Source organism: Saimiri boliviensis, chromosome X (assembly GCF_048565385.1).
Source record: "Saimiri boliviensis isolate mSaiBol1 chromosome X, mSaiBol1.pri, whole genome shotgun sequence".
Taxonomy (NCBI): domain Eukaryota; kingdom Metazoa; phylum Chordata; class Mammalia; order Primates; family Cebidae; genus Saimiri; species Saimiri boliviensis.
This window is the reverse complement of record NC_133470.1, coordinates 83,194,277-83,217,894: the sequence shown is the minus strand read 5'-3', so window position 1 is coordinate 83,217,894 and position 23,618 is coordinate 83,194,277. Positions and strand designations below refer to the sequence as shown.

The following is a 23,618-nucleotide window of genomic DNA, read 5'->3' as shown; positions in this document are numbered from 1 at the left end:
CAGAGCCATCCACCCCCCACCCCCCGCCCCCTGCACTGTCACCGGGGGAGACTGCTCCTCCGTGCCATCCCTGACTCCCACCCAACCCCAGACCCCCACTACCTGTCCATCCCTCCAGCTATGGAGGTCTCTTAACGCCCCACCCCACCCCATATCCCCTCCCCGCCAAGGCAAAGTGACTGAAACAGGCAGGTGGGTTCCATTAAACACTTTACTGACACAATGAATGAATGAAGGCCCAAGAGACTTTGGGGCCGGTGGAAAGTGGGGGTGGGGGTGTGGTTTGGGGGCTGGGGGATTTGGGGCTGGGTAGGTGGACGAGTGGACCTGCCGGGTCCCAGAAGTCGGGCGTCGTCAGCAGCTAGTCCCGGCCGGGAACCACTTGAGAGATGGTGGTTGTGTCAAAGAGGGTGCTCAGCAGCGCGTTGTTGTGAACCGGCATGTGCAGCAGCTGCGGAGTGATGGTCGTGTCTCCGCTGTTGTGGGCCTCCTTGCCCGCCAGCTCCAGGATCTGGGCCGTGAGGGACTCAATCACGACAGCGAGGTGGACTGGCGCACAGGGACTCAGGCGCTGGGCGTAGTGGCCTTCCCGTAGACTACGCTCCACTTGGCTCACAGAAAACAAAACCTCCGCTCGGGCGGTGCGAGAGCGGGTGTGCCTCCGGCCGCCAGCACCAGAGGACCCTCGACGGCTCCTCCTCTCCGACATGCTGGGTGTTGAGTGCGCGATCTCGGCTCGGCTTGCTCTAGAGCTACGAGATGCCTCTCAAGATGACCGTTATGGCGTCCAGTACCGTGTATCCTAGCGACGAGGGCCCAGCCCCTCACTGGCTGGGGAGCCCAGTCCGTTGGGCACGTACATCCTCGTGCCACCACGTCACCACACGGTAACCGCCTCGCTCGCACGTGGCTACGGCCTCACCAGGGACACGCCCGTCACGTGACTTCATCGCCTTCCCATTGGCCCCGAAGGAGCAGGCCTCGGCCTGGAAGCGGCTGGAGGGCATGCCCATCAGGTGACCTCATCACCTTCCCATTGGCCTGCAGGGAGAAGGCCTGGGCGGAGAAGTGGCTGGAGGGCACGCCCATCAGGTGACCTTATGGCCTTCCCATTGGCCCCGAGGGAGCAGGCCTCGGCCTGGAAGCGGCTAGAGGGCACGCCCATCAGGTGATCTCATCGCCTTCCCATTGGCCTGCAGGGAGCAGGCCTGGGCGGAGAAGTGGCTGGAGGGCACGCCCATCAGGTGACCTTATGGCCTTCCTATTGGCCCCGAGGGAGCAGGCCTCCGCCTGGAAGCAGCTGGAGGCCCGTGGGGGTCGGGGTGGAGTGGGGCGGGGAGGGGGAATCCAGCTGGTGACCCTCTCTTCGCCAGTGGGGGAACTCTCCCTTTCTACTGGATGGGAGAAAGACAAACGGGCGGCCCCGGGGAGGATGCTGGGTACGGCTCCTTTGAAATGTTGCACGCCCATCGCAACCACCTGGTTTCAAAACATTTTCAACACCCGGAAAAGACATGGAAACCCCTGTACCTGTAAGCAGTCACTTCCCACACGCCTCCTTCCACACCGCTGCCCCCGCCACATACACATGTTCCCGATAGCCCCTGGCAACCACTAACCAATCTGCTTTCTGTCCATAGAGGTTTGCGTGTTTTGGAGATTTCCTGTAGATGGAATCATGCAACCGAATGGCAGGCCTTGTGTGTCTGGCTGCTTTCACTTAGCATAATGTGTTCATCAGGGTTCATCCATGTAGAGGCATGAATCAGTTCTTCCTTCCTTTGAATGGCTGAATAATATTCCGTTGTATAAACAGGCCACATTTTGTTTATCCACTCATCAGTTGATAGACAAGTTATTCCCCCCTCTGGCTATTGTGAATAGCACTGCCATGACCATCTCTGTACAAGTTTTTGTTGGAATACCTGTTTTCAGTTCCTTTGGGTCTATTTCTAGGAGCCAACCTGCTGGCTCATATGGTAATTCTGTTTAACTTATTTAGGAACCACCAAACTGATTTCCACAGCAGCTGTAATCTTTCGCATTCCCAACAGTAGTGCATGAGAGTCCCAGTTTCTTCACATCATCAAAACTTCTTTTCTGTTTGCCTCATTTTCTTTCATTTATAATAGCCATCCTAGTGGGTGTGAAGCACTATCTCATGGTGGTATTCATTTGCATTTCCCACATTACTAATGATGTTGCTATGGTTTGAATGTGTCCCTCAAATTCTGTGTGTTGGAAACTTAATCCCGAAATTCACATGTGGATTGGAGACACAGCCTTTGAGACGGTAATTGGGATTAGATAAGGTCGTCTGGGTGAGACCCCCATAATGGGACTGGTGGCTTTATAAGAATAGGAAAAGAGGCCTGAAGCGACATACATGCTCTTGCCCTCTCACCATGTGATACCCCCTACCATCATCAGATGCTGAGGCACTTCCCAGTCCCCAAAACGGTAAGAAATAAATTTCTTTTCCTTATAACTTGTTCAGTGTCAGGTATTCAACTATAGCAACAGAAAACACACTAAGACATCTTTTCATGTGCTTCTTTTCCCTTTGTACCTCTCCTTTGGGGGAATGTCTACTCAAGCCCTTTGCCCATTTTTTAATTGGGTTGATTGTATTTTGGCTGTGGGGTTCTAAAACTTATTTATATATTCTCGAAAATAGACTCTTATCAGATACGTGATTTGCAAATGTTTCTCCCATTCACTTTCTGGATAGTGCCCTTCGTTGCTGAAAGGATTTTAATTTGGATGTAGTCCAATTTGCCAAATGAAAAAAAATGTCTTTGGCTGTCCCTTTGGTGTCATACTGAAGGAACTGTTGCCTAATCCAAGGTCATGGAAAGTTACATCTCTCTTTTCTTCTAAGAGTCTTACAGATTCAGCCCTTACATTTACACCCGTGATCCATTTTGAATTAATTTTTTACACGGTGTGAGGTAGAGGTCCGGGACATTCTTTTGCATGTGGCTATGCAGTTGTCCTAGCACAGTTTGTTAAAGGGATTATTGTTCCCCACCACCTCCCACCCCCACCCACTGAGTGGTGCTAGCACTCTTATTGAAAATGAACTATATATAAACATATGGATTTATTTCTGACCCCGAGTTCTGTAACATTGACCTAATCTATCTATCATAATGTCAGTACCACTTTTTTTTTTTTTTTTTTTTGGATTCGTTTAGCTTTGTAGTACGTTTTGAAATTGGGAAGTGTGAGTCCATCACATTTTTTCTTTTACGAGATTGTTTTGGCTGTCTGGGTCCCTTACATTTTTGTAAGAATTTTAGGATTAGCTTGCCAATTTTTACAAAGAAGGCAAGTTGGATTCTGACTGGCATCACAATGAATCTGTATATTGCCTTGGAGATTATGGGCATCTTAATAATATTATGTGCTCCAATCCTTAACACAAAACACCTTGCAGTTGTTTTTTTTTTAGGTCTTGTTTAATTTATTTTAGCAATGTCTTGTAATTTTCAGAGTATATGTCTTGTACACCTTTTGTTAAATTTATTCCTCGGCATTTACAGTGTGTTTCAATGCTACTGTAAAATAAATCATTTCCTTAATCTTATTTTCATGTTACTCATTGCTATGGTATAGAAATACAACTGATTGCCGCAAATTGATACTGCAACTTTGCTGAGCCGAATACGCCTTGCTGAGCATACTCAGATAGGGTTAGTGTATTAGTGCATTCTCACACTGCTACAAAGAACTGCCTGAGACTAGGTAATTCATAAAGAAAGAGGTTTAATTGCCTCATGGTTCTGCAGGCTGTACAGGCTTCTGCCCTGGGGAGGCCTCAGGAAATGTACAATCACGGTGGAAGGCAAAGGGGAAGCAAACACATTCTTCACATGTTGGAGCAGGAGGAAGAGAGAGAGCACGTGCAAAGGGGGAAGCGCTGCACATTTTCAGACAATCAGATATTGTGAGAACTCTATCACAAGCATAGCAAGGGGGATGTCCGCCCTCATGATTCAATCACCTCCCACCAGGCCCCTCCTTCAATAGATAGGGATTATAATTCGACATGAGATTTGGCTGGGGACACAGAGTCAAACCATCTCAGTTTTTTTTTTTTTTCTTTTGGTGGAGTCTTTAGTGTCCTCTATGTAAGAACATGCCATCTATGCATCTATGAATAGAGATGGTTTTACTTGTCCCTTTCCAATCTAGATGCCTTTTATTTCTTTTTCTGGACTAATTGCCCTGACTAGAACTTTGAGTATGTTGTTGAATTAGAAGTGGCAAGAGAAGACATCCTTTTCTCATTCCTGATCTTAGGGGGAAATCAGCCAGTCTTTCACCATTAAATATGATATTATCTCTGGGTTTTTCATGGATGCCCTTTATCAGGTTGAAGAGGTTTCTTTGTATTCCTGGTTTGTTGAACTTATTTTCATGAAAGGGTATTGTGTTTTGTTAAGTGCTCCTTTTGTACATATTTAAGATGACGATGAGTTTCTCCCCGCCCCCCCCCACCACCATGCATTCTGTTAATATGGTTTATTGTATAAATTGATTTTCACATGTTGAACCAACCTTACGTTTGTGGGATAAATCCTATTTGGTCATGGTGTATAAAGGATGGTCAATAAACATTTTGTTGAAAGAATAGGAATGGATCTGGCAAGCTTCTTGGAGGACAATGTGTGTGTTAAAGAATCTGTAGCATGATGAGAGAAGCCAAGGCACTGGTGGGAGGAGGGGAGTTGCAATCGCTTCATTAAGGCTGGAGAGTAAGATGCCAGTGGACTAGTAGTGGTTGGTGTGCTGGGAAAGAGGTAGGCAGGAGCTTGAAGAATGAGCACAAGCTTGAAGAACCTCCAAGATATGGAAGTTCTGTTATACCATGCTCAAGTTTTAGAATACCCTGTAGGCTACACTGAACCCACTGTGGTCTTTCAGCTTGGGAGTGACATGGTCTGATTTGCCTCTAGAAAGATCGATCGTTCTGAAAGCTGTGTGGAGAATAGAACAGAGAGGGCTGAGATTGGAATTAGAAAGCTGCTGTATTATGCCAGTCAAGAAATGACAGATATCTCAACTAAGACAATGGCGTTGGTAGATAAGACTAGGGGACAGAGTCCATACAAAGTTTAGGTAGTAAAATGGCACATAGCAGGCACTCACTACATATTAGTCATATTGGCAAACCTAGCTGGAGACATGATAATTCATTTGCTCATTCTTCAAAAAATATTGAAGGGTAGTGCCAGGCATATTGTGTTAAGCATTGAAACAACACCGATGAGAAATACAGATTAGGTCCCTGCATGCGGTCTGGTGGAACATTCGGAAGAGGAACCAGACAATTACAACACTATACTGTGATAAGTGCTATGAGAGGGGGGAAGTTCAAGGTGCTGGTTATCGTTTGGTTTGTTTGACCCCTCCAAATCTCACGTGGAAATTTGAAACCCAGTGTTGGGAGGCAGGGTCTAATGAAAGGTGTTTGGGTCATGGGGTGGATCCTTCATGAATGGCTTGGTGCCATCCTCGCAGTAATGAGTGAGTTCTCACTCGATTCATTGCTACAAGAGCTGGTTGTTAAAAAGAGTGTAGCACTTCCTCCCCCCACCCCACCTCGATTCCTCTCTCACCATGTGATCTCTGCACTTGTTGGCTCCTTTTCACCTTCTGCCACAAGTGAAAGCAGCCTGACGCTGTCACCAGAAACCAAGCAGATGCCAGCACCATGTTTCCTATATAGCCTGCAGAACCATGAGCCAAATAAACATCTTTTCTTTATAAATTACCCAGCCTCAGGCATTCCTTTATAGCAACACAGATGGACTAAGAAAGTGCTGTAGGAACACGTAAGAGGAGTACTTTGCACAGACTTTTGGAGTTGGGAAAATGTTCCTGGAGAAATGGTGTCCAATATGAAGCTTGAAGAATGAGTACAAGTTAGCCAATTGGAAAAGTGGGCATTTGTTGGTGGGGGGAGGGGAGTGGTGGTGAGGAAGTGAAAAAGCTCTAGCATGATTCCACAGGGGTAGAGTGAGGTGACTACAGACATTGGAGTCATTCCTGGACAAATGGGGTGAAGGAGGAGGTCTGCGTATGGGTAGGAAGATGAGTTCAGTCTTGAGCATGTGAAATTTGAAATACTTGTGGGATATCCAGATGGAGATGAAGGATATTTGGCTTAGGAGTTAAGCAGTGAAGTAAATACTGAAAATATAAACTTGCAAGTCATCAGGGTAGTTCTTGAAGCCATGCATGTAGTTGAGACCATTTAGGGAGAGCACATAGAGAGAATATATAAGGGGACCAAGGACAACTTCTTTTAAGGAGCAAGCAAAATAAGAACATCATTGGAAGAAGACTAGAGGAGTGTCTCCATAGATAAAGTTGGTGGTGGGGTGGGGGGTGGGGTGGGGCATGCTGGAAGATAATCAAGCCAGAAAGAGATGAGAGCAAAGTTCACAAGGAAGCCAGAAGAACTGAGCAAGAAGTGACAAACTCAGAAACACTTGCTGAGTTCCAGAATGATAAGCATTAAAACCTGTTCACTGAATTAGGCAATGCAAGTGTTGCTGGGGGCCTTGGCAAGAGCAATTTCAGTGGAGGGGTTGGAGGCAGAAACTAGAACAGACTTGTACTAGGAGCTCGTGAGAAATTCTAAGACATATCTTCCCAATACTGGGGAGCATGATAAATGTCCACATTAGAGATAATTGGTGAGCACGTCATGCTCAGTCAAGGCATTTTACATGCCTAGTGGAATCTCATGTAGAAAACTTCTCGAAGGGTAAAGGTGAGGGTAGGGTCTGAGGGCAACACTCTCCCTTACTTTTTCTTCCCCTGTGAATGTCTTGACTTCCCTTGTGTATGTCTTTTGCCATATTTGTAATCTTCCAGCCATTATTTATTTGAATACTTTTTCAGTCCCACCCCCTTTCTCCTTTCCTTCTGGCATCACGATGACACAAAGGTTAGCTCTTTTGTCATATTCCCACAGATCCCTGAATCTCTGCTCATTTTTCCCCCAGTCGCTTGGGCTCAGGCCACATGTTCTGACCAGGGGTTTTAATGTTAGTTCCATTTTCAAAGCCTTCACAATGACATTTGGTTCTGTTCAGCGTGATCAGCAGTCTTGGAGCTGGTGAGGTCTGTATCCCTTAGTGCAATTCTCAAAGTCCTTTGTATGTTGTGTAGGATCACATCTGTACAGACACAGCTTCATGGGTTTAGTTTTCCATGCACTTCCTCCCTCCCTGTAATCTCCCCAGCACGTTCTGTTTCCCTCAGCTTCCCTTTTTCAACCTTCTAGCCTGAATGCTGTTGCTCTCGCCTTAGTTACTGTTCTCTGTCACACACTTCCTGTGCCTTTGCCTTTTCTTCTGGTGTCATTTGGCAGGAAGACCAAGAGGAAAGAAAGAAGTCATGGGCACCCTTTTGGGACCACAGCTCCTGCAATCAGGGAGGAAGGTCATTTTCCTTCAGAGTTTTCATCACCTGAAGGCCCTGGCAGCTGTCTCTGTCACCACCACTGCTGTCACAAGATTGCCTGTGGTCTAGAACATGAAAATACGAAGAAAAGAAGAAAGAAACCTGGGGATTCCCTTAACTATTGTTGAGGGTTAGTATTCCATTTTCCCTCTTTTCAGGTCAGAACCAGAGCTCTCTCTGTTCACACCACTCTCTGCTTCTAACTTGCAGGCTATATTGAGCCAAGGATACTAAAAGGGGAAAATGTCAAGTTCACCGCTGTTTCAGTGGTGCTTCAGCTTATAGTCTTTCCCCAGTCTGCCTCCTTTTGTTTACTTTTCAGAGTCCTCAAATAGCTGCCCCATGTACTGTGTCTACATTTGATAGCTGCATTCAGTAGAGTATGCATGCTGAAACATTCTGGAGATGTTACATTTTACTTTTATATTTAAGTGGAACAGATTTGTTTCCTTGTAAGTAATCGATTGTGTGTGTGTGTGTGTGTGTGTGTGTGTGTGTGTGCGCGCGCGCACGCGTGCACATGCTTAGGTGCCTAAAAAAAAATTCTTTAATTTTTTTCGAAGTACCATAACACAACTAGAATATATCTCAATATTGATTGTCCTGCATCATTTTTTCCTGGTAGAGACTTTGTCCTTTTGAGGAGCAGATTCGTTTCTTCCTTCATTTCTGGAAATTTTTCATATACAGCATCTGTGGATATTTTTCTATTCCATTTATTAGGCTCTTTACTAAGACAAATAAATTATCTTAATGTTGGATCAGCATTAGCATGATCATCTAAAGTCCTTCCTCCATGCGCTGGTTTCGATTTGTGTGCATGTCTCTTCTGCATCTTGCTCTTCCTAATTTACTTCTTTGATCCACCATGTGGTTTTTTTGGGTTCTCAGTTTCTTTTCTGAACTCAGTAATCTCCTTTTTGTTAAAAAAAAAATCAAATTCGCTTACCAATCACCTTGTCTTTGAAACTTTGTTAAGTTGAAATCATATTCTTAATTTTACTATGGCTTAGAGGACTCTAAGTTTAGTTGCATCTGTTCCTTGTTTTATGCATTCTTCTTCCAGTCTATGATGGTTATCTGTCCTTTGTATACTATGATGCTTTTTTCTGTCTTTCTCTTTCTCTCTTTCCTTCTTATTTATTTTCTTCTTTTTCTTCCTTCCCTCCTCCCCTCTACCCTTTTCCCTCCTTTCTTCCTTCCTTCTCCCTTCCTTTCTTCCTCCCTCCCTCCCTCTCTTTCTCCTCTCTTCTCTCCTTTTCCCTCTCCCTATGTATCCCTATAGATTGTTAGCATCATTGCCAAACCATTCATTTTTATTGCAGTTATGGAAAGCGTCAGCAGACTTTCCATTTGCTCTAACATTCTGAGGGTGAATTCTTCTTTGCACTCTTCACACTTACAATCTCATAGCTATAATTTGAGGGTGAGATGTTGATTTCAACCTACTTTTTCTCTTAAGATCTTGCTAAATATCATGTATCATGCTCCGCTCCATCCATGCAAGGGTGTATCTTACTCTGAGGGTTTTGCTTTGTTTGCCCAGCTCAGCACAGTGCCCTAGAAAATGGAAAGAATTGGGAGCCTTCCTACCACTGGTGAAATCTATGAGTGGCAATTGAGGGCTTCTATTCACAAAGGTATTTACTTAATTTTTTTCTGTTTATCCTCTCAGCCCATTTCTCCTCAGGTTAGAGAGTCTTACATCCCATTCTAAGGATCTAACTGGCTCACATTGTTTTTCCTCAGTATTGCTTCCAGGGAGTATGGACAGAATCAGAAGGGTGCTAAACCAACCGTCCTCCCCACTAAAATAAGTGTGTGTGTATATGTTAATGTGTGTGTGTGTGTGTGTGTGTATATATATATATTCATTCCTGGGAAGCCACTTTCCTCCCTCCCTCCTTCTCCTGCTTCTCCTCCTTGTTCTTCTCTTCTTCTCATTTTGCTTTTTACTATTATTTATTTATTTAACTAGTACAAGAAGGGAAGGGAGATTATTTTATCTTTCTTCACTCTACCATCTTTTACAAATAAATTGTAACAGTACTGACTCCATGTTAGAGAAAAGCTTGCTTGCTTGAATATGATAATTGTTTTGCTTGAGTTTGTAGATTATTCACTAAAAATAGCCTCAGGGCCTTCAACAGAAATAAAAGAAAACACACCAACCAGCAACTCTGGGAAGGGACTGACCAGCCTGGTAAGAATAGACTGATGGTGCCTGCAGAAGGTCACAAAACATTGACCAAGAGAGCAGTGATTAACTGTGCACCTGAGACTTCAAACATTTTATAAGAATGTTTTGATCATCATTTCCCCTACTTTCTCTTAAAAACCCCTAATCCAGAGGCACAACTGAGAGAGATGATCACTGAACTCTAGTTCACTGACTACTGAGGTTGCTGGCTTCTCAAAAGAGCTAACTTTCCTTTCACCAAACCTCCTCTCTTTGAGTTTTTGGCCTTCAGGTGATGAATGGCCTGGACTGGGGTTCAGTTACAAAAACTGTGGTTTTGAAGGGTTATTTTTTTATTCCTAGGATATATTCTGGCTGACTCGGAGTTAGTTTTAGATAAATGTAAGCTTTCTAATGGGTCTGAATCCACACTAATGTATATGACATTATCAAGGTCTTTTTATTTCTAATCACAAACACTTCATTATCAAATCTTAATCATCTCCAATTTCACTGCAAATCATACAAGGGCCTTGTCTTACAAGCCGATGTTGTCCAGTATTTAGTTGTAATTTGGTCAGTTACATTGTTTTTATGCAGCCTTTTTTTTTTTTTTTTTTTGACTCATGGCCATGGTTACTAGTTTCCCTGTTCACCATTCCTCTGTTGCACCTTGCTTTGTTGTTTTTGTTCAAGTTCCTTTTAATGGAAGGACCTCTTTAAGTTGTTCTTTCAGTGAGGGTTTGTGAGTGGTCAGCCCTCTCAATCTTTGTTCAAGAATATCTTTACTGGCCGGGTGTGGTGGCTCACACCTGTAATCCCAGCATTTTGGGAGGCCGGGACGGGAGGATCACTTGAGCTTAGGAGTTCAAGACCAGCCTGGACAACATACTGAGACTTTGTCTCTACAAAATAACAAACATACAAACAAATAAATAAATAGCTGGGTGTGGTGGTGCTCACCTGTAGTCCCAGCTACTCAGGGAAACAATAACTTAACCAGGCATGGGAGACACACACCTGTAGTCCTAGTTACTAGGGAGGCTGAGACAAGAGGATCCCTTGAGCCTATGAGATCGAGGCTGCAGTGAGCCGTGACTGCATCACTGTACCTCAACCTGGGTTACAGGGTTTTTTTTGAGACCTTGTCTCAAAAAAAAAAAAAAAGTATATATATATATACATATTTTTTTTTGAGTGAACTAAACATACATATGTATAATTCACTCATTCTTGACTTGTAGTTTAGTTGGGTATGACATTTTCCCCCATTCTCTGAATGCATTAGTAATACGATTCCATTTTTATTGCAGTTGGTGAGAAGTCTGCTGTCAGTTTATTATCCCTTTGATAGTACCATGTCTTTTCTTTCTAGTTGATTTTAAGGTTTTTTCCCCTTTTCTTTGTTGGCTCGCAGTTTTCCCGTGATTCAGTTTTATTTATTCTTGCTGTGGCTCGTACTTTTAGAATACAAGGAACTATGTTTGTTTTCAAATCCGAAAATTTCCAGTCAGTATTTTTTTGATTATTGGTTTATCTCTATTCTCCATATTCTCTGATTCTGTCATTCCTATTAGATGTTTTTTGGACCTTTGTATCGTTTTTCCATATCCCTTAACTGTTTATAAATTTGCTCTCTCTCCTTGCTGCCTTCTGAATAATTTCCTTACTTCTGTCTTCCAGTTCACCAAAGCAGATGAGTCTCTGCTTCTGCTGTCACTGGCAATAATATTTTTCATTTTTGGAAGTTTTATTTGGTTCTTTAAAGAAAGAAACCGGCCTCTTCTTTTTCCACAGAATCTTGCTCTTTTCTCATATGTTTGGATTCCTTGTTATTTCTAAGTATCTTACACAAACTTACTTTATACTCTCTGTTGGCTCTGTTATCTGAAGTTTTTGGTAGTCTAATCCTGCTCATCATTGTGTTTGCTGATACTCAATCACAGATGATTTTTTTTCCTCATGTGTTTTATAATTTTGTTTGTGAGTTTAGGGATTTGTTCAAACAGAGCTTCATCTATGTGACTTCAGTGAGGTCTGATTGGGGGTGTATCTCTGGCTGGTATCTTTCTGATGTTAATTTGTAAGCTTGGGGTTTTTTGAGACCTAAATAAGAGGTATTAACTCCAACCCTAGAACTACATGATAATAGCCTTAGAGTTACAAATGACTGGGGAAGCATATTATTTTCTCCCACCAGAACCCGTGAAGAAACAAATTCTCTTGTCACCTCACCATGGTGGTGGGAAGACTTTTTTCTCTAGTCCTTACTTTCATTGACTGTGTAGCCCTTATGAGGCACCAAGGCTTTTCTCCTCTCCCTGGTAGTTATTGAGTCCATTCCCCTACCAGCCTAACATAAATTCAAATGCCCTTTGATCTGCTGTTTAGGTTCCTCTTTGTTTTTTGACACCCGAGGCTCAACTTCCACCATAAGTTCATCATATGTGCATTAAAGGAAATATTTATTAAATTTTATCCTGCCTTTTAAAAGGTGCTTTGCAGCAGGAGGGTTTTCAGGTTATCTAGTGTGCACTGTTTCCAGAAATGGAAATTACTTTCCCCTTTAAAACTCCCACAGCAATAAGGAGCTCCCACAAATTTTCTGAAAGAGGAATATGATGCTGAGGAACACTTTTATGACTATTTAGCCTCAAGGAAGGGTTGGTGCTTTGGGGTGCTAGACACTCAATGACAGCTTAAGATAAGTGGGGAAGGGGCTAGGGGTTGAAAGAACCCTAATTGCCCAAAGCCACATGTCACAAGAAATTTTGGGAAGAAGAGCCACTTTATAAACTGGTTACCTTCATGGATTTTTCTGCCCTAGGATCAGAAGTGGAAAAATATGAAGATCCATTGCTAACAGGAGGCCTGCCCTAAGCAAATGGTGGTGAGACATGACTGCTCTTAGTGCATTTATTACCCGTGTCCATTTAAAAGCAGGTACTGAAGACTGCAGAAAAGTCACGGGGTGGTACTCAAAATGTGGTTATATAGATAACTGAGTGTGGTTCTTCCCTGAGGCACAAAGAACTGATTTTTGTGTACTCTTGGAAAGGAAATGCATAAAATTGGTATTATGCTTTGACAGGAAATGTATAAAGTTGGTATTATGCTTTACTCAGAAATTTTGAAGAGGGTTGGAAGTGATGCAGTAACTTTAAAATGATATACAAGATTGAACACTCTGCTAAACTTCAGTTAAGAGTATCCAATTGTCTCTTGGACTTCCCTGCCTGGATGTTCTGTTCCACATGTGCCTCAAACTCAAATATATCCAAGACTGAAAACATCTTCTCTCCAAGCTTTCTCCTCTTCTAATGTCCCCTGTCTGAGTAAAGTGTGCCCGGTTGACCAAACCAGTAACCCAGGAGTCATCTTGACACCTTCTTCTCCCTCAACCCCTCTCTCACAATTAACTGGACACCAAGTTCAGTGGACTCTACCTTCAAAATGGCTCTCAAATCAATCCACGTCTCTCCTTGGCATTGCTGCTGGACATCAGGGCCCAGGTTTCCACTCCTCTTGGGAATGACAGAGGTGTCGCCTCTTCTGTACCTTCCTCCGAGCTTGAGGAGCTATCCTGTCCAGAGGAAATCCTTTCCCTTCCATATTTCTATAGAATGGTGTCTGACACTGTGAATTCCCTTCAGGCTCTGAGTTTCAGACATCAACACAGAAAGAATGCCGGGCTATTCATTTTCCTCCAGGATGAAGTTAGAATCTTGAGGGCAGCAAGGCAGGCAGGCATATGCGTTGTTACAAACCTTCTCAAGTGATTCTGATGTGCAGCTCCAGTCAAGAGCCACTGCACAACGTGGTGAGCTATTTGAATACAGGGACCATGGCTTTCAACTTTGTATTCATCAAAACACAACACAGCCAATACCTGATATGGAATCAGTGCTCAGTAAATGTTCTAGTGAATGAGTAAATACAAGAACTAAAGAATGATATGGTGCAAAGAAACAGACGAAAGGGCTCTTACGAGCTGCTTAGTGCAATCCCTTCATTTTTTTCAGTTGCCATAGTATTGGGACTGCTTGAGTCTCCTGGATGTTCACAGGATGTCATTTTTGACAACCACAGATCACCAATTACCCAGCTTTTCTAGGTGTTGTGTAGCAAGGACGGATCATCTGCAGTATTTCCAGAAGTAGAAATTATTTCTTTTTCCTTTTATGACTCATACAACGTCAGGAAATTTCCACAAAATTCCCAGAAGAAGAACATGATGGAGGAAGCCACTTTCCCTATATATACATATTTTTATGAAACTGCCAGTGAAGCAGTAGATGTGGCCAGAAGACACCACTTTCCTGGTGTCTCCTGAGAACTCTTTTCTCTAGTTTGTTATTTTCACCTGCCTTCTTCTGCAAGTTTCTTTTTCTTTGGGCTCATTTTCCATTTTCTCTCTATCTAGGTTTGTGGAAAATGCAGGAGCCAATGCTTCTCAACCTTCCCTACTCCAAACACCTATGCACACGAACCCACTTGCATGTGTGCACACAAACTCCTGGACTCTTGAGAAACTTTCGAAAGGAACTTATAGGGTGAGGACTTTTATTACTATTTATTGATTATTATTATTACTTATATCAGAAATATAACATTTTGGACACATGGAGGCGCTCTAACCCCCAAATTCCTGTTTGTCTCTGGAAAGGAGCAGGCAGTCTAGGATGGGTGGGGACACACAAGACAGCTTATCTTTTGCCATATACATTAGGCCTAAAGTATTTACAAAGTAAAAGAGGCAGCTCAGCTGTGGCAAGGCAGAAAAAGCCCTGGACTCAGAATTAAAACAGCTGAGTTAGAGTGCTGGCTATGTAACTTGCTCTCTAACTCTCAGTTTCCTCATCTGTAAAATTGGGGTAATAGTACTACTTCATATTAATACAATCTCAGGTGCAAAAGACCGGTTTAGGCACCCTTGTTCTGAGCTCCCACAGACTCCTTGTGCTTACCTCGTGTTAACATTGGTTTTTAATATATCATCAGTCTCCCATGGTACAAGGAGATCTTGAGAGCAGAAATTCTATTTGTCTGGCCTCCACTGTGCCTGCCCTCAGTGCACAGCAACGTGGTCAGTGTATGTTGGTTGAGTGAATGAAGAACAATTGGAAATTTGCATGATTTTGTGTGTATAATTCCTGTTTTACTATCATTGGTAGGCCACCAGGATACTGCAAATCTGTTTTCATTGTATGTAAATTTGATGTATAGACATTCCAATGTAACACAAGTTGATTCGCTTCCCATGTTACCTAAAAACTAGTTTTGGAAAGTCGTTAGATCCCTTTAGGAGAATATTTCAGTACATTTGCTCCCCTGGTTAGGGTTAGGGGTTAGGGTTGTGTTCCCAGCACATGCATCTCCTCAATAATAAGCCTTTACATGTGTGCACCGCCACTTTAAAGAGTTTTTCTTAAAGGTGTTTCTGTGTACACTGACTCATATGCTCCTCACAGGAACCATGAGACAGGCAGGAAAGGTATTCTTGCTACCACTTGATGGATGAAGAAACCAGTGTTCAGAGACATTAATTGAATCACTACATACCATATCAAGAGCAAGTTTGTTTCAGAGCTGGGCCTAAAACAGAATCGGATTTCTCATTTCACAGTCTGGTGTTCTTTACACAATCCACTAGTTCAACCTGGTTGCTTTCTGTAATGTTTTTTCAGTGATTTTTTTTTTTTGCATCTAAGCCTATTCCTACTCCCAACTGCACCTCCTGCTACCTACCTTAGCATACTCTGCTCAACCAGGGCCTCTCCCTCTACCCTGAACATGTCCTCTTGCAATTTCCTGCCTCTGGATCTTTTCATTTGTTTTCACCTCTAGGTGGGCACTCCCTCCGCACCCCAACATCACTGCAAGTTGAAAGAAACCCTAGGCATCCTCTCAGTTTCAACTCGAAGACCACCTAACTTTGTGAAACATCTGCAGATGGGCCCTGCTGGATGGGATCTCTCTCCCCTTGAACACACAGAGCAGTCCTGCTTCATTCCCTTCTCTACAGTGTCCCTTGCTCTGTGTTCTCACAGCCCCCTGTGCTCAGTCTTCGCAGCACATATTGCCCTATGTTGTGAGTCTGCTTTTGCCCTGTGACTGTGAGCTCCTTGAGGAATGGAACCTTGTCTGATTCATCTTGGTATCTCCAGCACCCGGCACAGGGCCTGGAACACAGTAGCTGCTCCAAAAAATGTTGGATGAATGAGTGGGTGGATGAATGAACACTACCCCACACAAAACCTTGGATATAGTAGTTGCAAAATAATAATGGATCTAATTGAGTCTATAACCACATCTCATTTCCTTTCATCCTATCTCAGTGCCAGCTGAAGGTTCTTTGTTCTGCCTCAGTCTGTCACTTCCATTCCTGCTCTGGATTCCATCCCATCCTGCCTCCCCAGGTGCCTCACTCCATCAGTTACTTCTTTTCTCAAGAATCTCTAATATCTCCATCTTCTCTGTCTGGCTCCTTTCCTTGCAGTGCAGTAGCCAAAATGCTCATGTCTCTCCTCTTATTTCAAAAATAAGTACCCTCGACTGAATGGGTGTCTTCTTCCTCATAGTATCAAACTATGTACCTCATTGGGGAGTAACCCAGCTGAGTGAGCCCTTTACTGGAGAACCTTCAGTGTCAGTCTCCTTAGATCTTTTTCTCTCAGGTTAGTCAGAAGGCTCACAGAAGACTCTTCCAGCTGCCAGAATTTTAGAGGCAGGGGCAGGGAAGAAGACGGGGGATTCACGGCTTTCAGGACACATGCTTCTACTCAACACCCTGCTTTTCAGTATGGGACCCCAGACCTCAACTAAGTCTGGGAAATACCCCTCCAGAGGCCCTCTGGCTTACTCTCTCCAGGGAATAACACTCCAGACTTCTGTCAGAGCAGGGAAGGGCCAACCCCTCACTAGAATTGAAAGCAGGAAGGGATTTGGCAATGAATCTGCTTCTTAATAGAGTTTTCAAACAGCACATTCATTATTTTGGTACCCAGCGCCCCCTTTCAATTCCAGAGTTAACTCCACTTCCAGAGTTACCTTGTTACAGCCTTTGAAGATTCCCGGAGGTGGGGAGTAAATCAAGTTGGCTTTTTACTTTTCCCACTAAGGTCTCAGAATTCCTAGTTTGTGGCCTTCTTGGATCTGCTAAGTCAGTTGCTAGTCATCTATCTATTCTTCAGCATCCAAAATTTAGTTGTTGCCTCCTTTGCTGTTCTTCAATCCTTTTTATTTTCCAATCCTGTCCTTATAATCCTTTCAAAAATCATTTTTGTAGCAGTTCCAGTGGGGCTTTGGGAGATGGTGAAGTTAGTTGTGGAAGTATCTGCTCCACCTTAACTATGCATCATCACAAGCATGGGTGTCTGCCTGCCTGTCTCATTGGTCCTACATACCTTCGTTATGACACCACTCTCCCTAAAACTCTCATCTGGCTCTCTGACCTGTTCTCTGACCATTCTGTTCTTTCAGCTCTCAGCCTCTGGACTGCCAAAACCCCAAACCGACTTCCTATCCATGAACCCTCAGGCTTCTGTTCAGATGTCTTGCCAACATATCTGTGCTTCACGACTTGCCTACTCTCTCTGACCCCTAGCATTTTCACATACTTTTCGAATTCTGACACTCATAAATTTGCTGCTTCCCTCTAAGTAGAATGTTGATTCCTGTCAAACACACAGCCTAGCCCTGATTTCTCCTCTTCTCTCAAATAGTGATATTGTCATCAGTGATAAACAACTATGTGCTGAGTGTTTTCTATGCACTGCTCACATTTTATACACATGTATAGATTCATTCTTCATCACAGATTTTTCAGGTAGCTGGCATGTATTAGCCCCACTTTGCATATGTGGAAAGAGGTTCAAGGAAGGAAAGCAGCTTCCCCAAATTTCCCAGGCTACTAAAAGTCAGACATGGAATTCAAGCCCAGATCATTCCAAGTTTGTGCTCTTCCTATGACACTACACTGCCTCAGTCAAGGCATCAGAGAGGGAGCTAAAAGCAGATGGTGAGAGAATAATGAGTACCTGAATTGGAGGGAGTGGCCACCATCAGTGGGTAGACTATGGAGAAAGACAGGGCTAACAGAAAAATCTTCACTGACTTTGCAGGTTTACACAGCATTAACCCTTATGATCTTGAGTTGTGCATAGGATAAATTACCATGCCTGTCTGCCCACACAGAAAGTAAGCCAGAACACCATCACTAATCTATATGATATACACCAACATAACTTAAGATGATTTATTGCAATTGAAAAAAATGCCCTGAGGAGGGGAACAAGATGGCCGTTTAGGAACAGCTCGGAGTTGCAGCTCCCAGCAAAAGCACAGAGGGTGAGAGTGGATGCCATATTTTTATTGCCCATGGACCAGGAGATTCCCAGGCAGAGGAGCCCCACAGGTCGCCAACATGGCTGTTTTGGCTGGCGTGGTTCTTTTGGTTGGCGTGACTGCTTTGTCCCAGCTGGTTGCTTTGTCCTGGCTGGTGGATCTCCGTACAAAATACACTGGCCTGGGTGCCCTTTTGGCTGGCGATTGGAGCCCTGGGAAGTCACCCATTCATCTGATTAAAGAGGGGTCTGAACAGAGAGCCAGGCCAGGAGATTCCTGGGCAAAAAAAGTGCCACGAATCTCAGCGCCACTGTTTAAGCTGGCGCAGTGAGTCACAGCACGGGAAATCACACAGATCCCAGTGCCTCTTCAACAGGCGACTGGAACACCTGGGATAGAGTCGACTGTTCAACTAAAAGAGAAAAAAAAAGGCTCTGAGGCAGGGAGCCAGGTGATCAAGCTCGACTGGCCCCACCCCCATAAAGGAATAGCAATCAGAAACTCTCAGGATTGACAGTTTCACAGCAAGCGCAGCTCAACCTGGGATGGTCCAGCTATGTGGGGGAGGGGTGTCTGCCATTACCGACGCACTCCACAAATACAGAGGTAGTCCGCCATTGCTGAGGCAGCCTGCCATTGCCAAGGCAACCTGCCATTACAGAGAGAGTCCACCAATATAGAGGTGGGCCACCATTGCCGAGGCAGTTCTAACTACACTCATATAAATAGGACTGCAGGGAAGTTCACATGCACCACCATGCCCAGCTGATTTTTTGTATTTTTAGTAGAGACGGGATTTCACCATGTTGACCAGGATGGTCTCGAGCTCTTGACCTCGTGATCCACCCACCTTGGCCTCCCAAAGTGCTGGGATTACAGACTTGATCCACCATGCCTGGCTGATTTGATGAAATGCTAATGAGAATGGACAACATAGAGAGGAATATAAGTGAATTGATGGAGCTGAAAAACACAAAACGAGAACTTTGCGAAGCATGCACAAGTTTCAACAGCTGAATTGACCAAGCAGAAGAAGGGATATCAGAGATCGAAGATCAACTCAATGAAATAAAATGAGAAGGCAAGAATAGAGAAAAAAGGGGAAAAAGGAATGAAGAAAGTCTCCAAGAAATGTGGGACTATGTGAAAAGACCTAATCTACATTTGATAGGTGTACCTGAATGCGGTGAAGAGAATGAATGTAAGCTGGAAAATACTCTTCACAATATTATCCAGGAAAACTTCCCAAACCTGGCAAGGCAGGCCAATATTCAAGTCCAGGAAATACAGAGAACACCACAAAGATATTCCTCAAGAAGAGCAACCTCAAGGCACATAATCATCAGATTCACCAGGGTTGAAATGAGGGAGAAAATGCTAAGGGCAGCCAGAGAGAAAGGTTGGGTTACCCACAAAGGGAAACCCATATGGACTCAGGGAGAGGAGCATCACACACTGGGGCAGTTGGGGGGTTATGGGTAGGGGAGGGACAGCAGGAGGTGGGAAGGGTGGGGAGGGATAATGTGGGGAGAAATGCTGGATATAATATGCACCTGTGCAACAACCCTGCATGACCTGGACATGTACTCCAGAACCTAAAGTAAAATTTAAAAAAGTTTTTTTAAAAAAGAATTATCATATGAAACCTCACAAGTCTCTAAAACCTTTCTGCAATTATTCCTCATAGGAATTACCACACTGGTGAGTTTGTTCAACAGAAGCTGTTGTGACTTCCTAGTTTAACTCCTATAGAGATGACTTGTATGGAAGGTAAAGCACTACCTTTGAACTCAGTTCCTGCCTTATCACTGAGCTTGTGCTACCAAGCAATTCTTACAATGTCTGGAGTTCTATTAGACTTGAGAAAAATCTAGGGTTTCAGCTAAATCCTTTAATCCATAGGCTTATGCAAAGGACTGTCTCAAGGTAGTCCTAGCCCATGGGTTCTCAAAGTATGATCTGAAGGCCCCTGGAGGAGTCCCTGATTCCCTTTTAGTGGGTCTGCAGATTAAAATTTTTTTTATAGTAACACCAAGATGAGTTACATTAAATTAGACATTTTCCTTTTGAAATTAAGCAGACTTTTGGAAACCAAGATGTGCATAGCCCTGTGGTAGGCTAAGTGGAAGTCATAAAGGCAACAGTAGCTTTTTTTTCCCCTCTCGTTACCTCATGAGAGTACAGAGGACTTTTCCAGAGGTTACCTAACATATGATTATGTTGTCTCTCTAATAGCTGAGGGATGTGCACTTCTCTGTTCTTGAGTTTTAAATATTTATCAGTCTTAATACCTAAAATAATTGGTATCAATAGATAGAGCCCACATCCAAGAACTCCTTGGGGCCTTCGATAACTTTTAAGAGTGTTAAGGTGTCCTAAGACCAAAAATTTTGCAAAGTGCTGCTTTATCAGGATTTTGTTATTTCTAGAATGCATTTCTTTCTAACTGATCTACTTGGGAAAAAAATCTTTGTCTCATGGCAATTATTGCTTTCCTATCAATATGGAGATTATATTTCTGAAGGAGAGTGACTAAAATTATATTAAAAGGTTAAAAAAAAGTGGATTCATGTTATAACATGAGGAAGAAAACTACCACACTAGATGGCTGACATTAGATAACTCAGAGTCCACCGTCTCTCACAAGTCTCCCTTACTAGAGAAAGGGACAGCCCCTGTTTTGTGGGCTGGGATAAGGAGACAATCTGAAGTAGAGTTTGACACAATATTATTCTACCCATATGAAATTCTGATAGCCAGGGTCCCAGGTGTATTCATAATCTCGATGCTGTCAATTTTAAGCCTGAAGTCCCAAGAGGCGAGCAGTGTTTAATACATCATCTCTTGTTAAATAGCAGCCACAGAGTTGGCGGTAGCCAGTGAAGGATTCCCTGCCATGTAGGACACGCCAGTTGTCTATAAATAGGACCTGTGAATGGGCCAAAAAACAAACAAACAAACAAACAAACACACACACACACACACACAGAGAAAACACTTTCAGAAGAAGGGCAGACCAAAGGAACCCTAAGTCAGAAGAGATCATTTAAAAGACAAGCTTTAGGTTGTTCTCCAGTTACATTAAATGAGGTATTTTTCTTTTGAAATTAAACAAACTTTTGGAAACTAAGATGTGTATAGCCCTGTAGTAGGCTAAATGGAAGTTACAGAGGCAATAGTAGGTAATAGGCCCTGCACTTGAGGAGCTTGTTTCTCAAGTAATTGTTCTTTTATCAAAGCAAATTAGATAATTGGTTTCTTTCTTTTTCTTTCTCTTTAATTCTTATTCTACCCTTTCTCAAAGAGTTAAACTATCTCATTACATTTTATGCTAAGCTGAAGGTATTTTTCATCCAGAGGAAATATCAAAATAAAAATGGAATCATGAAGCTGGAAGAACCCTTGGAGGTCATCTAGTTAAACCCCCTCATCATACAAATAGAGTTACTGATGCCTGGAGATGGGATAAGGCTCACTTCCAGGGCATTAAGTGAGTGAGTGGCAGGACCATGACCAACACCAAGAACTCTTTTCTCTTTTTCCTTTGCAACATTGTGACTTGCACATTAAGTAAGTACCCATTCTTCACTGCTTTGGTATTACAGGCTTGCTTCACATCTTTAGAGATTAGGACCCACCCTGCCAGGCTTTAGTTTGACCCAAAACTCATTCTCAGGTCTCCTCAACTCTATCGTTAGAGTCCGGTGTGCTGTATACCAACGATGGACGACATCATAAGGAACGGTATTGATGGCAGCCCGGTCATAGTTGTTGTACCTAATATGGAATCATAAGAAGAAAGATCTCAAACACATGTTAAAGACATCTTTTGTTTATTGAACAATTTTATATAAGCCTTTCCCTATGTTCAATACTTGTCCCAGAGATGAAGTGATGATAAGTCAATGTTCTCTCAGGAATATGGCATTGGAGAGAGGAGTTCCACTGCCTATTGACAATGTCTTGTTTGTCTTTGAATAATCTAGGGATACGGGATAGAAGTTAAGTTCCAACTGATTTCTCTCATCTTATTATATTTTATCAAAAATACTTTCCACAGGGTAAGTCTTTACTGGCCAAAGTTCATAGAAGCATTGGAGAAAGCTCTGAGCTTTCTCCTCACCAAGCTGAGGTGGGGTGAACAAGAGAGGTTGTACTAACAAAGCTTTCTTTTTAACAGGATTACTTACAACTTCTCAAGTGTCTTCCTTTGTGGGAAGAATAGCCTAGTGGACTGTTCACCCAGGGATCTTCAATCATTCATTCAACCCTAACATTTATTTGCACTCTGGCTACCTGCTAGGCAGTGTATCAAGCATTAAAGATACAAGGATGAATACAGCAGACATGACCCCAGTCTTCAGAGAGTTTGCCTTCTATTGAGGAAGACAGATGATAAACAAGTAATAAATACATAAACAAGGTAATTTCAGCTAGTCATAAATGCTATGAAAAAATAATAGTGTTATGTAATAAAGAGTGACTGGAAATAAATCTATTTCACATGGAGTGTTAAGTGAAGGATTTTTTGAAGAAGTGTCATTGGAGCTGTTACCTGCATGACACGAGACCAAAAATGTAATAAGCTGAGGGGAGAGCATTCCAGGTAAAGGGAACAGAAAATACACAGCCTTGGGGTGGAATGGAGTTTTATTCTGTTTGCAGAACTGTAAGAAGGTCATGTGGCTGGAGCTGAGTAAGCAAGGGGAATAATGGTGGGAGAAATTATATATACACTGCCATGTGGGCCACGGTAAGGACTTTGGATTTTATTCTAAGTACCACGGGAAGCCATTAAAAAACCTTGCCTAAGGTTTCTGTTTTGCCTAAGGCAAATTAACTTTTCACTGACTTATAGTACACATACAGAAAAGTATACAAATCATAAGCTTGATGAATTTTCATGATGTAATCACCTCCATATCACTAGCACCCAGGTCAACAAACAGATCATTACCAGAACCCCAGAACCCTCCCTGATGCCCCTTTCTATTAACACCCTACCCCCAACCCAAGGGTAACTACCATCCTGACTTCTGTCACCAGAGATTAGTTTTGCCTGTTTATATAAAACTTTATATAGAGGGGATTGGGGGAAGATGGCCGACTAGGAACAGCTCAGGATTGTAGCTCCCAGTGAAAGTGCAGAGGGTGAGTGGATGCCGCATTTCCAGACGGATTCTTATTGTCCACAGAAGAGGAGATTCCCAGGTGGAGGAGCCCCATGGGTAGCCAGAACAGCTGTTTTGGCTGGGGCGTCTGATTTGACCCGCATGGCTGCTTTGCTCAAGCCCTGGCATGGCGGTTCTCCATACAAAAGACACTGGTCCAGGTGCCCTCTCAGCTGGCGATTGGAGCCCTGAGATGGCAGAGTCACCCATTCATCTGAAATAGCGAGCCAGGCCAGGAGATTCCCAGGCAAAAAAACCGCCAGGAATCTCAGTGCTGCTGTTTCAGCCGGCTCAGCGGGTCATGGCACAGGAGATCCTGGCACCTTTTCAACAGGTGACTGGAACTCTGGGAGAGAGTCGACTGTTCAATAACAACAACAAAAGACTCTGAGTCAGGGAGCCAGGTGATCAGGCTCAGCTCATTCCACCCCGACCACTCCCCC

At 43.4% G+C, this 23,618-nt stretch overlaps 2 protein-coding genes across 10 annotated transcripts in view; both read right to left on the bottom strand.

Moving 5' to 3' along the window:
- Positions 1 to 272: 272 nt before the first annotated feature.
- On the bottom strand, positions 273 to 7,856 carry LOC120361874 (histone H2A-Bbd type 2/3-like). Its single transcript, XM_074391734.1, has one exon. It carries the CDS (start codon positions 707 to 709, stop codon positions 362 to 364), a length of 348 nt encoding a protein of 115 aa, XP_074247835.1. The 5' UTR covers positions 710 to 7,856; the 3' UTR covers positions 273 to 361.
- An 86-nt stretch (positions 7,857 to 7,942) lies between these two features.
- TMLHE (trimethyllysine hydroxylase, epsilon) overlaps positions 7,943 to 23,618 on the bottom strand; it is a 145,222-nt gene continuing 129,546 nt past the window's right edge. For 6 of the 9 annotated variants that reach the window (XM_003921785.3, XM_074391726.1, XM_074391732.1 and 3 more), the window contains 2 exons: positions 21,643 to 21,781; positions 7,943 to 20,933 (listed from right to left, as the gene is read on the bottom strand). In XM_003921785.3, the coding sequence (XP_003921834.1) occupies positions 20,802 to 20,933; positions 21,643 to 21,781 (271 nt within the window). In that variant the 3' untranslated portion in view covers positions 7,943 to 20,801. The other 3 variants (XM_074391729.1, XM_074391733.1, XM_074391727.1) reach the window with 3 other exon arrangements.